Below are 16,619 nucleotides of genomic sequence, written 5' to 3' on the forward strand. Positions count from 1 at the left end.
GATCAGCTGAGGCTGCTTAGCTGACTCGAACTGCACCCCGCTTCTAGTCAAGAGTGAACATGTTGGAGTCAGTGAGCGTAGAATTTACTCTGGCAGGCCATCAGAACGCTTACTTTCACTGATGTGCAAAATCAATCTCTTCAGCCAAACCTCTGTGGAATGGGTCAAAACTAAAATGTTCTGTGTTGAGTTGTGATATTTTTCTGTTGTCCACCAAATGCCACAAATTAGGTGAACTAACTGGAGTTGTCTAAACAATTGTACGTAGGAGTACCTCAGTGCTAAGCCTTTAATAGGTGCAGGGAAAGCATCTGTCTGCGTACACTAGACAATTTTTAGAATGCTGGTACTGAATACTTAATTTCATATAATTTTCATCTGTATGTGAAGCTCTGCTTGATTGGTTTAATATTTTAAAACTGGTGGTGATGTCATGAATGAGGAGTGGACACCTGAACCTTTTTCAGTTAGCCTACTGTAAATTTTGGTTGCTTCACTTCCTCATTGGAATTGAGAGGAGCTTTTTTGTAATCTTTGTTTTAAGATACCAGTTGATTCTCTAGTAAGAGGAGGCCCTGAAACACACACTCTTGTATCAGAGGCCCAGTCTGAGCCTGAAGCCTGAACCAAAGTACTTCCAGGCAGTGTTAAGCAAAGCCGGGCTGTGAGCCAGAGGCAGGTCCCACTCACAGAAGTCGGCAAGAAAAGGTTGTTAGAAGCACGTGCGCGCGCGCACACACAAGTGCTAATGAGAGGAACTTGCTCCAGGATGGCATCAGAACACTCCACAGACATAACAAGGAACAGGCAGGTGCATCTTAAAGACAGGGTCAAAAGAAAAACATGATGGATAGATTTGTTTGAACTATGAGTAACCGGTCCTGCAACTGTATAAAAGTAGGTCCGGGAGCTCACATCTTTGCCCAGCCTAGGGGGCAGTGGAGTGTCCCGCCACTGACTGAGCTGTGTTCATTGCCAGGGAGCACAAATTCGTAGTATGCCCTGTAGACTCTACAGGGCACTATTACTGTGCTTCGTTTGACAATAAACCTGGCTCGGGTTCCTTCATACCTTACTAGAGTCTGTGGTTTTTGGGGGTTCTCTCGGAGCCTTCTGTGTTAGCTATCTGCGCAGAGCGAAGGCAGCACAGAGGGAACACATGCAGCCGACGTATTGAACAAGAGCAGAGCACCACACTGGTAGCTACCAACGACAGATTCCACCGGCAATCTGACTGAAAGAGCTGTCCAGAACAAAGCCTGTTGAACTTGTAGCTCTCATTTCACTCTTGTGCACACTTGAACATGGGTGGACAACTGCACCAACAGAAATATTTTAAGGAGACTTAGTTTCTTTCAGTTAGTCTCAGGTTTTGCGAGTAACACTCGGAGGTGTCTTTTTTTAAAGAGCATTTTCTGTTTTTGTGCATTGGGATAGCACTTTGTCTATCTTCCCTTTTTGTATGGGTTTTTCAGAGCAACAAGGAAAAAACAGTTCACAGGGACTCAGAAGGGGGTGTACTACCTGATACTATCATTTTTAATCCAACTTTATTTTAAATCCCTTCAAGGGATGCCCTTTTGCAAGGTAAAACTGCAGCTTTTGTAGTTTTGCTGCCCTGTCTCCTATATACCTCCCAGTTTCTTTGTCTCTTTGCTTCTTACCCTTTTTAATTGCCTTTCTGTTCATTTCCAGACTTTTCTCTAGTTCTTTTTGAAAGGGTTACTTCTGCTCTCTTGTAGCCAAAAGCACTCTGCTACCAATGCTGTCAAACAAGTACCTGTTGGCTGGCTGAGGAGTGTCTTGTGAGCTGGAAAGCAGTGGTTCACAGCTAAAATTGCTAATGTTTCTTGGCAATCCACATACGATCTTTTTTAAAAGATCAGAACTATGATTTTACTATTTTTTTAAAAATAGATGTAGCAGTTAAACTTGCTGTTTCAAGTGGTCAAACAGGTGATCTCTGGAAATTAATTCATCATTCCATGATCTAATTCAGAATCTTGGCAATTCAGAGTAGTTGCTTACCTAAGAGCAGTCTAGGCAGCATTCCACATGTTTTGGCCATCTCATCAGTTGCCTAGCTCTATTGGCAGATGTATTCATTGAGCTTTTATATTGGTACATCACCACTTCATGTGTTCAGATATGTCCTTCCCGAGTTAAGTCTCTCTTTATTTTGAACAAATTGTTTGGAACAAATAAGATGAACAAAACTAAATCTGACAATTTGAATTTCTGTGATCTACGTGCTAAGCTCATACATCAGTCGTGGCTCTATATAAAGATTTAATGTTTTGAAATTGTGGATATTTAGGGCAGAGTGAGTCTTGGAGCACTAGTATGACTATATATGTACCTGTTCTTTGACTTTGTTTTGAGCCTTCTGTTGCCTAATCACTTAAAGTGGTTTTCATTTTCCCTTGTAGATTCCACTGTTCCAGGCCCACCCACAGCTAAAGCAGTGCGTGCGTCAAGCTATAGAGCGTGCTGTGCAAGAGCTTGTCCATCCAGTGGTAGATCGGTCCATTAAGATTGCCATGACTACCTGTGAACAGATAGTCAGGAAGGACTTTGCACTGGATTCAGAGGAGTCACGCATGCGTGTAGCAGCACACCACATGATGCGGAACCTGACTGCTGGTATGGCCATGATTACCTGCAGGGAACCTCTGATGATGAGCATTGCTACCAACTTGAAGAACAGTTTTGCTACTGCGCTGCGGGTAAGATGGTGCAACTTCATTGAATTCCACCCATTAGCACTGACTTTCTAATTAATTGCATTGCCATAAATTGAGTTCTTGTCTATTGGAGTTACCTGGAATCATGAATGTGGGGGTAGAGGATCCCAGGGACCAAGAAATCTTTGTATGATTGGTGTGACAACATGGTTAGCTGAAGCGGAGCTAAGTTTGCCTTAAAATAGTAGGAGTTAGCCCTCAGTCTTTACAGACCATTGAGAGGCATCTTCTGGTGTCTTTGTATCATACCTCATAGAACCAAAACTTCCTGATTGCCTTCACCTTTCCTGTACTTGGCATGTATGGGCCTGTTACCTTTAAAATAGAATCCAAAAGCAATGGGAGATTAGCCCTTGATACTGAAAATTAAATTTCTTGACAAAATATACAAGTTTGTCTTTGAATATGTGTATATACTTCAGACCATCCATTCCATTCACTTAATTGTTCCATTAGCAAGTATAAAATTGAGAGATTATTCTGTACAATTAAACTGCTTGATTTATTGGCTTTTCTAGAGGCTAAGTCTTCTAACACATTATTTTAAAGCTTCCCCGTGGCTTTTCTCCATTGGCTAAAGTAATGTAAGATTATACAATTTTGTTTTAAACAATTTATGAACTGCCAGCCCCTAACAAATCCATTTAGTAGGTCATTAGCCAGAAAACTTACCATACTTACCACCAGCACTCAAGTATACGAACCATTTTGGGTAGACATGAGGGTTGAAGCATCATGCAAGTTCAAGGTATAGCTGTTTTGAGGGGTAAAATTAGGACTCCAGAAATCTGTTTACATCTTGGTTATGGGCAAATCCCTTCCCCCTTTTCTGTGGCTGTGAGGGGTCATGTTGTAATGGAATGGCTCCATTGCATGGTAATGAGCTTAGGGCAGGATTTCGAGGATCTGTGGAAGGAATATGAAAGCCCCTGGGTTAAATTGGGGGAACTGCTGGCACAACTTCTTGACTCTGGAACTCCCCAATTCATATGCGAGGGTTGAGGGGCATAGAGTGTAGATCAAGACCTATTATTGCAACGGGTGACTGAGGCGTTAGTCAGTTATATGTAATTGTCTTGGTATGGTTTAAGCACGCAGAGGAATGGATGGAGGCTTCTGCCTATCAGAATAATCTGTTAAAATATACTAACTTAGACTACCACCTTGTATTTTTCCATTTCAGTCCTGACACAGCTTTAGCAGTTGAGATCACTGATGGCACTGATGATAAATGCTCAGTGTAACTAGAAAAACGTAGTGCATATCTACCATTGCAAACTTCTAGTCCTGGCAGCGCATGAAACTGTGAATAGGTCTCATTATAGCACTGTCTTGTTGATGATGCATCCAGGACTAGATAGCAAATTTATAGCTAGAGTACTGTTTGACTTCTTGTCTCTTCTTTACTTATAGTACTATAATGGTTTTTTTTGTTTTCTTCAAATGAACTGTGAAGGCATCTTATATAATCTCAGGATCACACTGTCACCAGAATGCAGTCTGAATGTAGATCAAATGTTGATCTGATATTTCTGATCCTTTAAATCACTTGACAGATTTCTTCCATTTCAGCAGTATGTGTAGAAACCCTGTTGCCAGACCAAGAAGGACAGCGCAATCTTCTTCTGAGGTGTTAAAACTAAACCAGGAAAGCATTTTAAAAAATTCATTGCTTTAGTTCTCTGACTAAAACAGAGTGAATACCCCTTTTGGTCTGGCATTTGTAGTTCAAAGGAATTTTGTCAGCTCATCTCGAACAACATTTTGCTGCTTCATAAATTGGCTTGAAGTGGCTTTGTGGAGGTAGGTGGGAGGGTGTCACAGATCCACAGGATCTGTGCTATGTCCCAGCTTTTAAACAGTCCTTGGGGGTCTGGCACGCTGAAAGCGTTCCTCCAAAAGGGTCCCATTCTTAAAGGTAAGCCAGATGGCTTCAACATCTTGAGTCTTTGGGCTCCAGCACTCCTGTTTCACATCATGAGCTCTGTCTAGCAAGTCCAAACAAGACTTCTTCTGTTCCTAGACTTTTGCCTTCTTCAGGGATTAGTGCACCTCAGCAAGTATTTGCCGTGACATCAAGCAGCCTTTTCAAAACAGTAGGGTTTATTAGTCAACTGGAACACAGCATTGGGAAGTCCTCAAGATAGCATAGAAAAGTAAAGGTGGAGACAATTCTGACTGGCCAACATCAGGGTTGTACCCAGCCAAGCTACTGAAGAATCCCGTTTTGGCACGCTCCTCCTCTTAGCCTCTTTGATAGTCCCAGGTGAGATCCCTGTGTCTCTCAAAAAGCTATCGCTTGTCCTCACCCCATCAGCTCTTGGTCCATTGTCTTGGTCCTCTTGCAGGACCCCTACTCAATTTACATGTTCTGCCTGCCACAGTTTTCTACCGTTAGGAATTGTCCAGTTCTTGAGGCTCCCCTGGTCTTTCTGTATTCTCCTTGCACATTCCTTCAAAGTGTGACTGCCTAGTATGAGGGGAAAAGTAATGGCATTCGAAGTAGTTGAGGCTCGTACACAATTAAAGGAATGCTCCATGAGGCCCCAGTGTGATCCTGGATCCTCCTCCTCCTCCCCATCTTGTCAACCTGAGCCTTTGGGTAGTGCCAGTTTGGCACCAGAGTGCTCTAGCTCAGACTCCAAAGGACTGTTTCTCCTCTCCCTCTTGGCACCAAGTGAGATGCTGTGCCCAGGGCTGGGTGCACCAAGAGCTCATGGTGGGGACAGCACCCCTGCTATTGGGAAGTGCTACTGCTCCAAAAGAGTCTATGAAAGGGACCAGGACTGACCCCTGCACCACACATGGGTAGAGAGAGTGTTCATCCCTAGAACACATCATAAGAAAATTCCTGTGCCAAAACTCTCACCCAGTGGATCCACCTGTACCAAGACTCTCTCCAGCGCTCCTTCTATTAAGCCAGTGGTTCTCAGAAGTTTGTATTGGTGACCCCTTTCACACAGCAAGTCTGAGTGCAATCCCCCATATAAATTAAAAACACCTTTTTTTTTATTAGCACTATAATTGCTGGAGGTGAAGCGGGCTTGAGGTGGAGGCTGACCGCTTGCAATCTCCCATGTAATAACCTCGGGACCTCCTGTTTGAGAACCACTGTATTAGGTCTGAATATGCTCCTCATAGGACCTGGCAGTTTTACACTGATCCCGAGTCACTGATCCTTTCGGACCGGATGGTATCGGGGGACATCCCTAAATCATTGGCACATGGTTTGCCAGTCCCAAGCACCAGCCATGCTGTCGGCACTTGGATGCTGTCAGTGTACTATTTGCTGGTTACTGTGACAGTTTGGTCGCTTCGCCAATAGTTGGATAACTCCTATTCCTCAGACGAGCAGAAAGAGATACCAGTGGTTCCCCTGGGTGGTCTGAGTCCAGACATCAGCTCAGACAGTTTCCAGAGGCTCCTAGTTGCCTTCACCCCCTTGTGATCTGCAGTGTTGGGTTAGTGACTAGTAGTACCCTCCTTGGGAACTGATTCGTATCCTTATGATTCCACCGTTTGAGCTCCTGAGGTCTGTACTTTTGAGTCCCAGACTGAGGGCACTGGGAGGTGATCTTTGACACTGGTGCCCAGAGGAGCCTCAGTCCTTCCCAGATTGCTTGTTGAGCAGGAACAGCCAGTACAGCTGGAACTGTCAGCAGCACTTTTTTCCTCTCCAGACAAGGCGGTAACATTGGCCTCTTCCTCACCACTGGATGATCCTAGGTGGTACTGGGACCTATTGAGGAGGATCACAGAAACTCTCTAGAACCCACTAGAAAAGGTTCACAATCTTACTTGTAAACTCCTGGATAGTCTCCAGACTGCAGCTCAGTCCAAGTTGGCACTCCCTGCAAATGAGGCCTGATTAGAGCCCACTAAGACGTGCTGGCGTACACCAGCTACCTGTGCCTCAACCCCATTTTGTTCTTTCCCAGGGGGCAGAATATTTCTTTTCCTACCCTATCCAAGCTTCAGGCAGTCAGGGAACAAAACAGGATGCACTAGCATAAGTATACTCCTTTGGACAAAGATGCAAGGAGACTAGAGCTCTTTGGCAAAAACTTTTCATCAGACAGTTTACTGTTCTGCCGAGTGAATGATCAGGCATTAATGTCCAAATAGGATATTAATTACAGTAAACTGTTAGCTTATTAGCAAGCTAATTCTCACAGAAATGTAGGCCCAAATTCCAGGCCATCCTGGACAAAGGGAAACTAGTTGCCAGATCATCTCTCTGGGCATTACCCGATGCAGTGGACTTGGCTTTCTGCCCAGTGGTCACTTCAGTGGTTGAGGCAGGCTTCTTGGTTGCAGTTCTCAGAATTCCCAAGGCAATCCAAGGAACAGTAGAGGATCTCCCCTTCAAGGGTAACAACTATTGAGCGAGAAGACAGATGAGGAGCCTCACTCCTTCAAGGACTCTTACGCCACCCTCTGCTCTTTGAGGATATATACCCAGGCACTTCATAGGAAATGTTGCAGGCTGCCTTCTCATCAGTACCACCTAGCCCTATAGCCTGAGCTCCCTAAGAAGCGCTAGAGGATACAGCAGAATAGATAAACCACAACCACTGCCTTCCCCTCTTCAGTCTCACCTGCCTCCTAGGAAGGCACCACCACCCCCTTAGATGGCTGCCTGACACGTTTCTCCTAATGTGGCAGTGTATCGCATCGGACAGATTACTGTTAAGTGTTATCTCTACTAGCTACCTAGAATTCCTTGCTGCCCCCTTCTCCAAACCTCTCTCCGTATCTCTTCAAGGACCCCCTCTCATGAGAGCATTCTCAGACAAGAGGTGGACTCCCTAATCCAGTTAGGGGCAGGAGAGCCTGTACCACCCCCACATAGGGGGAAGAACTTTTATTCCAAACATTTCCTCATCCCTAAAAAGAAAGCGGGGGGGAGGAGAGGGCGGGCCTGAAGAGCCATTCTGGACCTTGCAGCTAAATGTCTTCATTCGTTCAAGATTTAAGATGACTACACTGGCCACTGTAATCCCCTCCCTGAACAAAGGCATTTAGTATGTGCCTCTTGATTTGAAGGATGTTTATTTTCATGTAGACCTTCACCCCACACAGAGGAGCTTCCTGTGCTTTACAGTGGGCTTAGACCCTTTTCAACAGAGTGCCCATTCAGCCTCTTGATAGCCCTAAAGGTTTTTATGAAGGTACTGTCCGTGGTAGCAGTGGATATGTGCTGACAAGGCAGCCTAATATTTCCCTACCTAAGTGATTGGCTGCTCAAGGGACAGTCATATGAGAAGGCACAGGTGCCAGTTGCCTCCTTACCCAACTCTTTCCTTCCTTGGGCTTTCAGGTAAATCTAGAAAAGTCTCCTTTAATCCTTGCACAAGTTATAGAATTACCTTGGGACAGAGGCCCAATTTTGGCTCAGCCCCCAGATGACAGTCCAATTCTGCCTGATCCTGGTAGGCTATATGGCCTCATACCTACATGACCCCCTTTGCAAGGCTTCACTTATGGTGTCTGCAACCATGCCTGATGACAGTCTACACTTTGAGCAAGGTCTCCCTGGACAAATGAGTCTTGCCTCTGCAGAGCATCTGGCCATCACTCACCTGGTAGGAAATGAAGGATAGTGTCTGTGTAGGGGTTCACTTTGTTCTCTCATCACCCACCAAAGATCGGCAACACACACACGTGACTATACTGCTCAGGGTCTCCAAACTCTGCAGTAGTCCCGATTCTTTCTGTCTTCTCAAGCTTCAGGCAGTGCATGAAGTGTGCAAGATATTCCTACCCTTCATATGGTCCACATTTGTCCAGATCAGGTGGGACAACATGACTGTTTGTTTTATATAATAAACAAAGGGGAGTGAAGTTTGTCCCACTCTGCCAGGAGGCAGTCATGCTCTGGAACTGGTGCATCGCAAGTGGGAGCTGTACTCTTCAGGAGTGTTGTATAATTTTCAGCAGTAGGGATTCCCATCCTGGGACCTCTTTGCAATCCAAAGAAACATGTATGCAGCCTATTGCTCTCAAGCTGCCATGGGGCACAATTCCAGAGGGCATACCTTCCTGATACAGTGGCTAGACTCAAGAAGATCAGGCAGGAAAAGGCAACAGTAATCTTGATGGTGGCCTTGGTGGTGGCCAGGGCAGTTCTAGTTCACTGTCCTACAGATGGCCTCTGGCCCATATGTACACTTAGTGCCTCAGAAAGGAAACAGGACCATCCATCCCAACCCAGCCTCTGTCCATCTGGTAGTCTGGATTTTGTACGGACAACAAATTTTTAGAGAGCATGTTCGCAAGAAGTACAGTCCATCCTTAGTGACAGCAGGAAATCCTCAAGAAGGAAGGGCTATACCGCCATGTGGAATGATTTTTCATTTGGTATCAGCAATGTCCCTTATCTTCTGTGAGGAGTCTGCAGTGCCTCTTATCCTGGAGTATCTTCTCTCCTTGAACACGTCGGCTGTATCCATTAGTTCACTACTTAACAGCTATTAATGCTTTTCCTGCTTCGATGGACTACTGCTTGGTTTTCATCATCCCACAACTGTGAAATTCCTAAAAGGCATTATTAGAACATTCCCTCCAGTATTAAAACCTGGTGCAGTCGGCACATATGAACATTCAACTTGAACCCATGAGCCCCTTATCAGCTCCAAGGTGCTGCCCTGCATCTCTCCATTCACACTTTTAGTAAGCATTTTTACCCAGTGCAAGCTTCTGCCAAGGATGCTTCCTTTGTTTCAGCATTCCCACAATTGTGGTGTGGAAAGTTTCCTTGCACCCTCCTCTGTGAGCACTATTTGAGAGTTCACCTGCAGTGCCTGCCCAGCATGTGAAGGAAGGAAGGTTACTGCTCTTATTGTAATGTAGTTCTTCAAGATGTGTGGTCCCTATGGGTATTCATGTCCCATTCTCCTTTTCCCTCTGTTCAGATTCTCACTTGATTCATGGCAGAGTAGGAACTGGAGAGGCAGTCTGCACCACCCTTTATACCCTCGGTTCAGCGCTTGAGGTGTAGGGCACAGGTGTGGACCAATTGAATATTCTTCCAGTCTTAGACATATAGAATGTATGCCCGTGTACAGTGAGTCCCATGGGGACCACACATCTTGAAGATCTCCAGTTACTATAAGGTAAGTGATCTTCCTTTTCTGACAGTCTAGCCTTCTTAGAGGTGAGATCATCCATTTCTGTAGACTTGAGTCATAGAAAATTGGATATGATGCAAGCATCCACCTCGAGTTTCATGCTTAAAAATAGATGCATTGGATTTTTGCCTGCAGATGCTGACAACTCTCTTTTTGGGAGACTGACTCTGTCAATCATGGCTAAAGCTATGATTATCAAAATAACCTGAGCTGGAAAAAAAGGATTGATTAATCTCAGAATTTGTGGCAGTTTCTCAAAGAGTCAGAAGCAGGTAAATCTCTGCATTTACATGGTTTTCTGAATTAAGGGACAGCCAAGGATTATTTCAGTTTTGCAGAGGCTTACTGCTTGTGTGACACTTTGTACTATCCTTGTTTGTAGAAATCTAAAAGCAGTAAGGATTTCTCTACCCTTGAAGCTACAGGGTATTGAAATAGAATTTTCCTGGATTACAAGCTACCTTTACTGTAAAGTTATGCTGTTTAAAAAGATAATATGCAGGTGGTGAACTGTAAATCAGTTGTTAAATCCAGTTTATGTCCCTAGAACAGGCTAGTAAATGCCAATTTTAATATCTAGAGGCAGTCTGGTTTTCAGAAAATAATAGTAAAAAAGGAGTAACTCTGATTTTGTGGGGGAGGAGGAGAGGGAGGGAAGCCGAATGGTTCTGGTAGTTTTGACATCTTGTGTATGCTCCTAAAACACTGTTCGAAAATGTCTGGATTCATAATGCCTTTTCTTGTCTGTCTGAATGTAGCCTAGATTGTGCTGTTGCACACGTAGCATTTCCAAAGGGAAGGGAAAAATACTGTCATTCTAGTTAAGGCTATATTGTATATGAAAATTTGACTGAACCATATTGACATGGTTTTCTGAGGTACTGGGCACCCACATTCTATTACTGCAATGGAAGTTCTGTACCCCTGAAAATAGGTCTGTCTGTGACCTGTATTTCCCATCAGGACACGTTAAAGTAGAGCAGTGGTCACTTAGTCTTTCTGGAGATGGAAGCCGTTGACAGATTTACATTTTTAGTCAAGTGTTTCACACGCCATCGGAATAAATAGAGCAACTTACTCTGCTAGCTGCAGATGACTTTTCTTAGTTTGTGTGGGCCATAGACTATTTAACATGAAGCTTGTTTTCTCCTGCATAGGAACCGACTGCTCTGTCAGCCTAGTACTGATGGGCTTTCTTCCTTAATTCCGCACACTGGAGGTACAGGAGATCCCTCTTGATTTTATTTCTTGATCAAGTTGCTTGTTAGCTCCCCTACCTGCATGGTTTACTGAAAGTTTTGATATAAAATATAAAACATAAAGCATTTAACTTCATGCAAAGTGACTCATGTTCATGAGAACATCCCTGTTTGATACTGGCATTATGTATAGTCAGTGGCTCAAATTTCAAGATTAACTGATGCATTTTACAGTGGAAACTTACAGCCTTCATTAATATACCATTTTTTTTTAAATAGGCAGCATCCCCACAGCAGAGGGAGATGATGGAGCAGGCAGCTGCACAGTTAGCTCAGGATAACTGTGAATTAGCATGCTGCTTCATTCAGAAGACAGCTGTGGAAAAGGCAGGCCCTGAAATGGACAAGAGGCTGGCAACTGTAAGTATAGAAGTGTCTATTGTTTATGTGAAACCTCTAGAAGATACCTACTGGCAACTTCTCTGTATTATTGCTTTTGCAGGAATTTGAGCTCAGAAAGCATGCTAGACAAGAAGGTCGTCGGTACTGTGATCCTGTTGTATTAACTTACCAGGCTGAACGGATGCCAGAGCAGATCAGATTGAAGGTGAGAACAGACTTGCTGAATTTTAATTTTTGGTGATGTTGCTCTTCTCCCTCTCTTCCTAATCTTAAAACTGCAGGAGGAGGTGGCAACACTTAGCAGATGAGTCTTTATTTCTTTGCCTTGGTCTCATGGTTAATAATCCAACTGCTTAGTAGCTGAAACATATTGTGAAATAAGCTATTCAATTCTCCCCTTCCCTTCCTCTCAACTCTGAGGATATTGTATGTTCCTTCTAGAGCTTGTCTACAGTACTCCTTCAGTGGTGGTGGAGGAAGGTCACTAGAGTGTCTTCCATCTTTCTGTTTTTGCTTCTCATCACCTTCTAAGATGACATCTCCTTCACTAAAGCTGCAGACAGTGTTCACAGTGGCAGAAAGAAATGGATAGACTGCATACTTAAGTGCCGCAGCATAGACTGGGGGATTTTCCTGCTTTGCAGTTAAGTAGGGTGTGGGGAATATAGGATTCCCGCCAATCCTGCACTGAACTCTTCCCCAGATGTGTACAGCTTTGAGTTTATGCTCTATAGGTCAGTGTCTCTCAACCTTTCCAGACTACTGTAGTCCTTTCAGGAGTCTGATTTGTCTTGCCTATCCCCAGGTTTCACCTCACTTAAACTACTTGCTTACAAAATCAGACCTAAAAATACAAAAATGTCACAGCACACTTGCTGAAAAATTGCTTGCTTTCTCATTTTTGCCATATAATTATAAATCAATGGGAATATAAATATTGTACTTATTTCAGTATATAGAGCAGTATAAACAATTCACTGTCTGTATGAAATTTTAGTTTGTACTGATTTCGTTAGTGCTTTTTATGTATCCTGTTGTAAATCTAGGCAAATACCTAGATGAGTTGATGTACCTCCTGGAAGAACTCTGTGTACCCCCATGGGTACGCATACTCTTGGTTGAGAGCTACTTCTATAAGTCACTTGATTAGAACTAAAGGGCAAGTTGTGCAATTACACTTTTTCTCCCACTGTCAGAGCCAAATAAAGGACTTGCCACCTCTTTTTTTTCATTGTAAAGGTTGGTGGTGTGGACCCAAAACAGCTGGCTGTTTATGAAGAGTTTGCACGCAATGTCCCCGGCTTCTTGCCTACCAATGATTTAACCCAGCCCACAGGATTCTTGGCTCAGCCTATGAAGGTACAGATTTCTGTAACTATGTTGGCTTAAAAATATCAAAGCCATTTTGATGAGCCTTGCAGAGTTTCACATTGATTACCCACTGGTATTCTGGCTTTAATGGCACTTAGAAAACTTTTTTTTTTTTGGAGGGATGTTGATGGCCTCTACAGCCAAATTGAAGGAAACGTAACACCATCCTCACATCATTGTGTGTGTTTTTTGTGTTGAGTTCTGAAGTGCTACTCATGGAACTGAGAGGACTAGATATGTAACTTTTGAGAATGTAATGGATAACAATGCTGGTATTTCTGGGAGCTTGTTAATGGACCAGCTTGTAACTAAACTGGGATATTTGGATCGCCTCTGCCAGTTACACAACTTAGTATGCTACCAATATTTGACTGTACATTCAAGTAAAATATCACTAATGAAGCAATTAAATTGGCATTTGAGTTAGGATTCTTCTTTACGATGCATTTTCTGGTGCCAGAGGTTCTGCTGCAGTCAAAAGATTAATTGGTATTTAATGAATTCTGCATACTTGTTTTACTTTTTAAACCCCCCCTCAAACCCCCCAAGTAATCCTTGCCAAGTCTTACTAAACACATCCACTTTCTTTTAAAACAGCAAGCTTGGGCTACAGATGATGTAGCACAGATCTATGATAAATGTATGACAGAACTGGAACAACACCTGCAATCCATACCACATACCCTGGCCATGAACCCACAAGCTCAAGCCTTACGCAGTCTGTTGGAGGCTGTAGTAGTAGCTCGTAACTCCCGTGATGCGATAGCTGCGCTTGGACTGCTCCAGAAGGTTAGTGTAAATTTCTCCTGTCAGCTAATATGCAGTTCAGTTTGCTTTTACTACTCCTTTTGCCTGTAGATTGCTTCTTGGCTGGCAGATGCATAGTTAGAATTGAACAAATACTGTGGGGAACTACTCAATGAATTGTATTGAAGGACCACTACTGCCTTTTTCAGATGTTAGGAAATGCAAGAAGCAAAAACAGATTACACAAGATGCAGACACTTGACATCGTGCACTCTAGGATGCCAGACTTAGGCAAGTCACCATGAGGAACAAGTTTCAACACTATAGAAGTTCCTCACTGAGACCCTGCAGCTGGGAGAATTAAGTCTGTGGAACTTAGTTAAGATCAACCAGTCTCTTAATGTGCTTCCAGATGAACTTGGATTCATTTAAATATGCTCATCAGTACCTTTGAATTGCACCTGGAAGTAAACAAAACGAATCAGTGCTGAGCACAGGGGCTATGCTCCTACATGGAATTGGCTGTGATGAGACAGCTGCATTCTGCAATAATTGAAACATCAAGGATACTACTAAGTGGAGCATATTACAATACTCCTAACCTAGGGTCTGAGCATGGTATATATGGCTTTATAGTGATGAGTGTCTAGAGATGACAAATGCAGAAGAATCTTGCAAGCTCTGTGTGGAAACTAGTATTAAGACACTCGGTGCCACTGCTCTTTTACAATCCAGGAACAGTGATGGAGCCGAAAGTGCTAAAAGCTGAAAACCAGTGTGAAAGATAGTTTTACGTCCTCAGTAGATGGTGTGGACATCAACATCAATGATGTTGCAGCCCAAAGAGTTGCAATTTTTTTTTACTGTTTAGTGTTCATATAAAATCACTGCAGAATACTTTGTTAAAATCTTTGTGGAGAATGAGCAGTTAACTAAATGCCCTCCGTGTGGTAAACTTATAAGACCTTTCTGGATATTCTAGCATTATGAGCAGAGATCACTGGTTTTTGGATAGTATTGCAGCTGCCACATTTTAAGGTTAACTGGTTTTGGAGAAAAGTACTTAAAGTTCATTGATTTTCAGGAGGCAGTAGAGAAGGACTGGGTTTTCCATATGTGCTGACCGGCTGCTTCTCTTCTAGGCTGTTGAGGGCTTACTGGATGCCACCAGTGGTGCGGATGCTGACCTCCTGCTCCGCTACCGTGAGTGTCACCTACTTGTACTAAAAGCTCTGCAGGATGGCCGTGCCTATGGGTCTCCATGGTGTAACAAGCAGATCACCAGGTCAGTAATGGGAGGAAGAGAATACTTGTTTGAATACCTCATACCTTGTCCTCTAGTCTTGTTGAGTTACCATTTGTGATTCCAGAACACTTGTGTGTAAAATGGTATAACTGTACAAAAGACTAACTCCTACATAATTTGTCACTTCCAGTTTGTCTTGAACTAAAACTAGGTGTCTAAGTATTGCTCCTTTGCCCTAGAGATTGATAGGAAGCTACTTTTTATTAAAAGGTTTAAACATACCTCAGGCGTGACAGGTTTATCACTTTTTTTATATAGAGAATCTAATTTGAATAAGTGTTCATGTTGATGTGTTTCTATTAGACTGATTCCAGGAGTGCTTGGTAGGTAGACATGTAAGTTTCTATGCTTTGGAAATAGAGCTTCATCGGTTCAGTGTAAAAAGCCTTTTAAAAAGGACTGATGACCAGAGCTAAGGTGTGGTGAAGCTTTAGACTGCTCTGTGATGCAGCTGACTATTCTTAAGCTCAAACACTAACTTGGTGAACCCTGTAGAGGAGATCTGTTAGAGTTGAACAATAAATCAATGTCTCAAATCTATAGCTGTCTTGAGGTATCACATTTTTCTAATAAGTGCAGCTAGGCTAAACAAGCGTGTATTAAAAAGGTGTAATATTTATAGATGCTTGATTGAATGCCGGGATGAGTATAAGTACAATGTAGAAGCTGTGGAGCTGCTAATCCGCAATCACCTTGTTACCATGCAGCAGTACGATCTTCACTTGGCACAGGTAAGAGTTTTTTCCTTTTGAACACACTTCATATAATCAGTTCATTAAAGGATTTACACTTCATATTCTTGACTACATTTTCCATCTTGGCAGTCAATGGAGAATGGCTTGAACTACATGGCAGTGGCATTTGCCATGCAGTTGGTGAGGATCTTGTTGGTGGATGAGAGGAGTGTAGCCCATGTAACAGAGGCAGATCTGTTCCACACCATTGAGACTCTGATGAGGATTAATGCTCACTCCAGAGGGAATGCTCCAGAAGGGTGAGATTGAAATACTGGTCAAATACTGAACTTCTCTAAGGTGCTCAATAGTGATCTGATTTAAAATTGTTTAAAACTGTACTCTTTTTGCATATTCTCTGACTTAAACTTCCTCTCAGACACATTTCTGCACTAGATTAATCTACTTCTGTCTTGATATCACTGATGTAGTTGTCCGCACCTGAAACTCTTCTATATTTAGATTGGTAGCCGTGTTAGTCTGTATCAGCAAAAATAACAAGGAGTCCTTGTGGCACCTTAGACTAACACATTTAAACTTCTGCACAAAAACCTGTGTGCACTTCAGAAAAGCAACTGCAATGAGACTTGCTTTCTCGGGGGGGGGGGAGAAAAAGCTCTGTTCACTAGATTCCAACACAAGGATATCAAAAAGATTCTCAAAGTGTCTAAGTTGGTTAGTATCTCACTCAGCCATTTTAGGTTTGTCTAGGTTAGATTAGGCAGAGACTGGCAGAGAATAAACCTGTATTAGCGAACATGTGGTCTCTAACCCAACCTACCTTTTTTCATCCTCTACAACCTTTCTGTTGCTGCAGCCAAGTAACTCCTGGCTTGCTCTGATGGTCTGAGATCTTGCATAAGGAACGCTTTCAGTGCCGCCTACTCTGCTGTCACCGATCTGGGTACTAGGCCATGGCATCTGTCACTGGTCCCCCTCCTCCTAAGGGCCCCGCTAATCCATAGGAAGTGGAGCTTTCATCCTGT

The 16,619-nt window shown here is 43.2% G+C and overlaps 1 protein-coding gene across 26 annotated transcripts in view; it reads left to right on the forward strand.

Moving 5' to 3' along the window:
• CNOT1 (CCR4-NOT transcription complex subunit 1) overlaps nucleotides 1-16,619 on the forward strand; it is a 92,443-nt gene that overhangs the window by 61,829 nt on the left and 13,995 nt on the right. For 25 of the 26 annotated variants that reach the window (XM_037877832.2, XM_037877831.2, XM_043526472.1 and 22 more), the window contains 8 exons: nucleotides 2,430-2,726; nucleotides 11,353-11,493; nucleotides 11,576-11,680; nucleotides 12,715-12,834; nucleotides 13,444-13,635; nucleotides 14,736-14,878; nucleotides 15,522-15,630; nucleotides 15,724-15,893. In XM_037877832.2, coding sequence (XP_037733760.1) covers nucleotides 2,430-2,726; nucleotides 11,353-11,493; nucleotides 11,576-11,680; nucleotides 12,715-12,834; nucleotides 13,444-13,635; nucleotides 14,736-14,878; nucleotides 15,522-15,630; nucleotides 15,724-15,893 — 1,277 coding nt within the window. Of the gene's footprint in view, nucleotides 1-2,429; nucleotides 2,727-11,352; nucleotides 11,494-11,575; nucleotides 11,681-11,916; nucleotides 12,293-12,714; nucleotides 12,835-13,443; nucleotides 13,636-14,735; nucleotides 14,879-15,521; nucleotides 15,631-15,723; nucleotides 15,894-16,619 lie in introns of those variants that run through there. The other variant, XM_043526484.1, reaches the window with a different exon arrangement.

The sequence above is a fragment of the Chelonia mydas genome, chromosome 12, assembly GCF_015237465.2.
Source record: "Chelonia mydas isolate rCheMyd1 chromosome 12, rCheMyd1.pri.v2, whole genome shotgun sequence".
Lineage (NCBI taxonomy): Eukaryota > Metazoa > Chordata > Testudines > Cheloniidae > Chelonia > Chelonia mydas.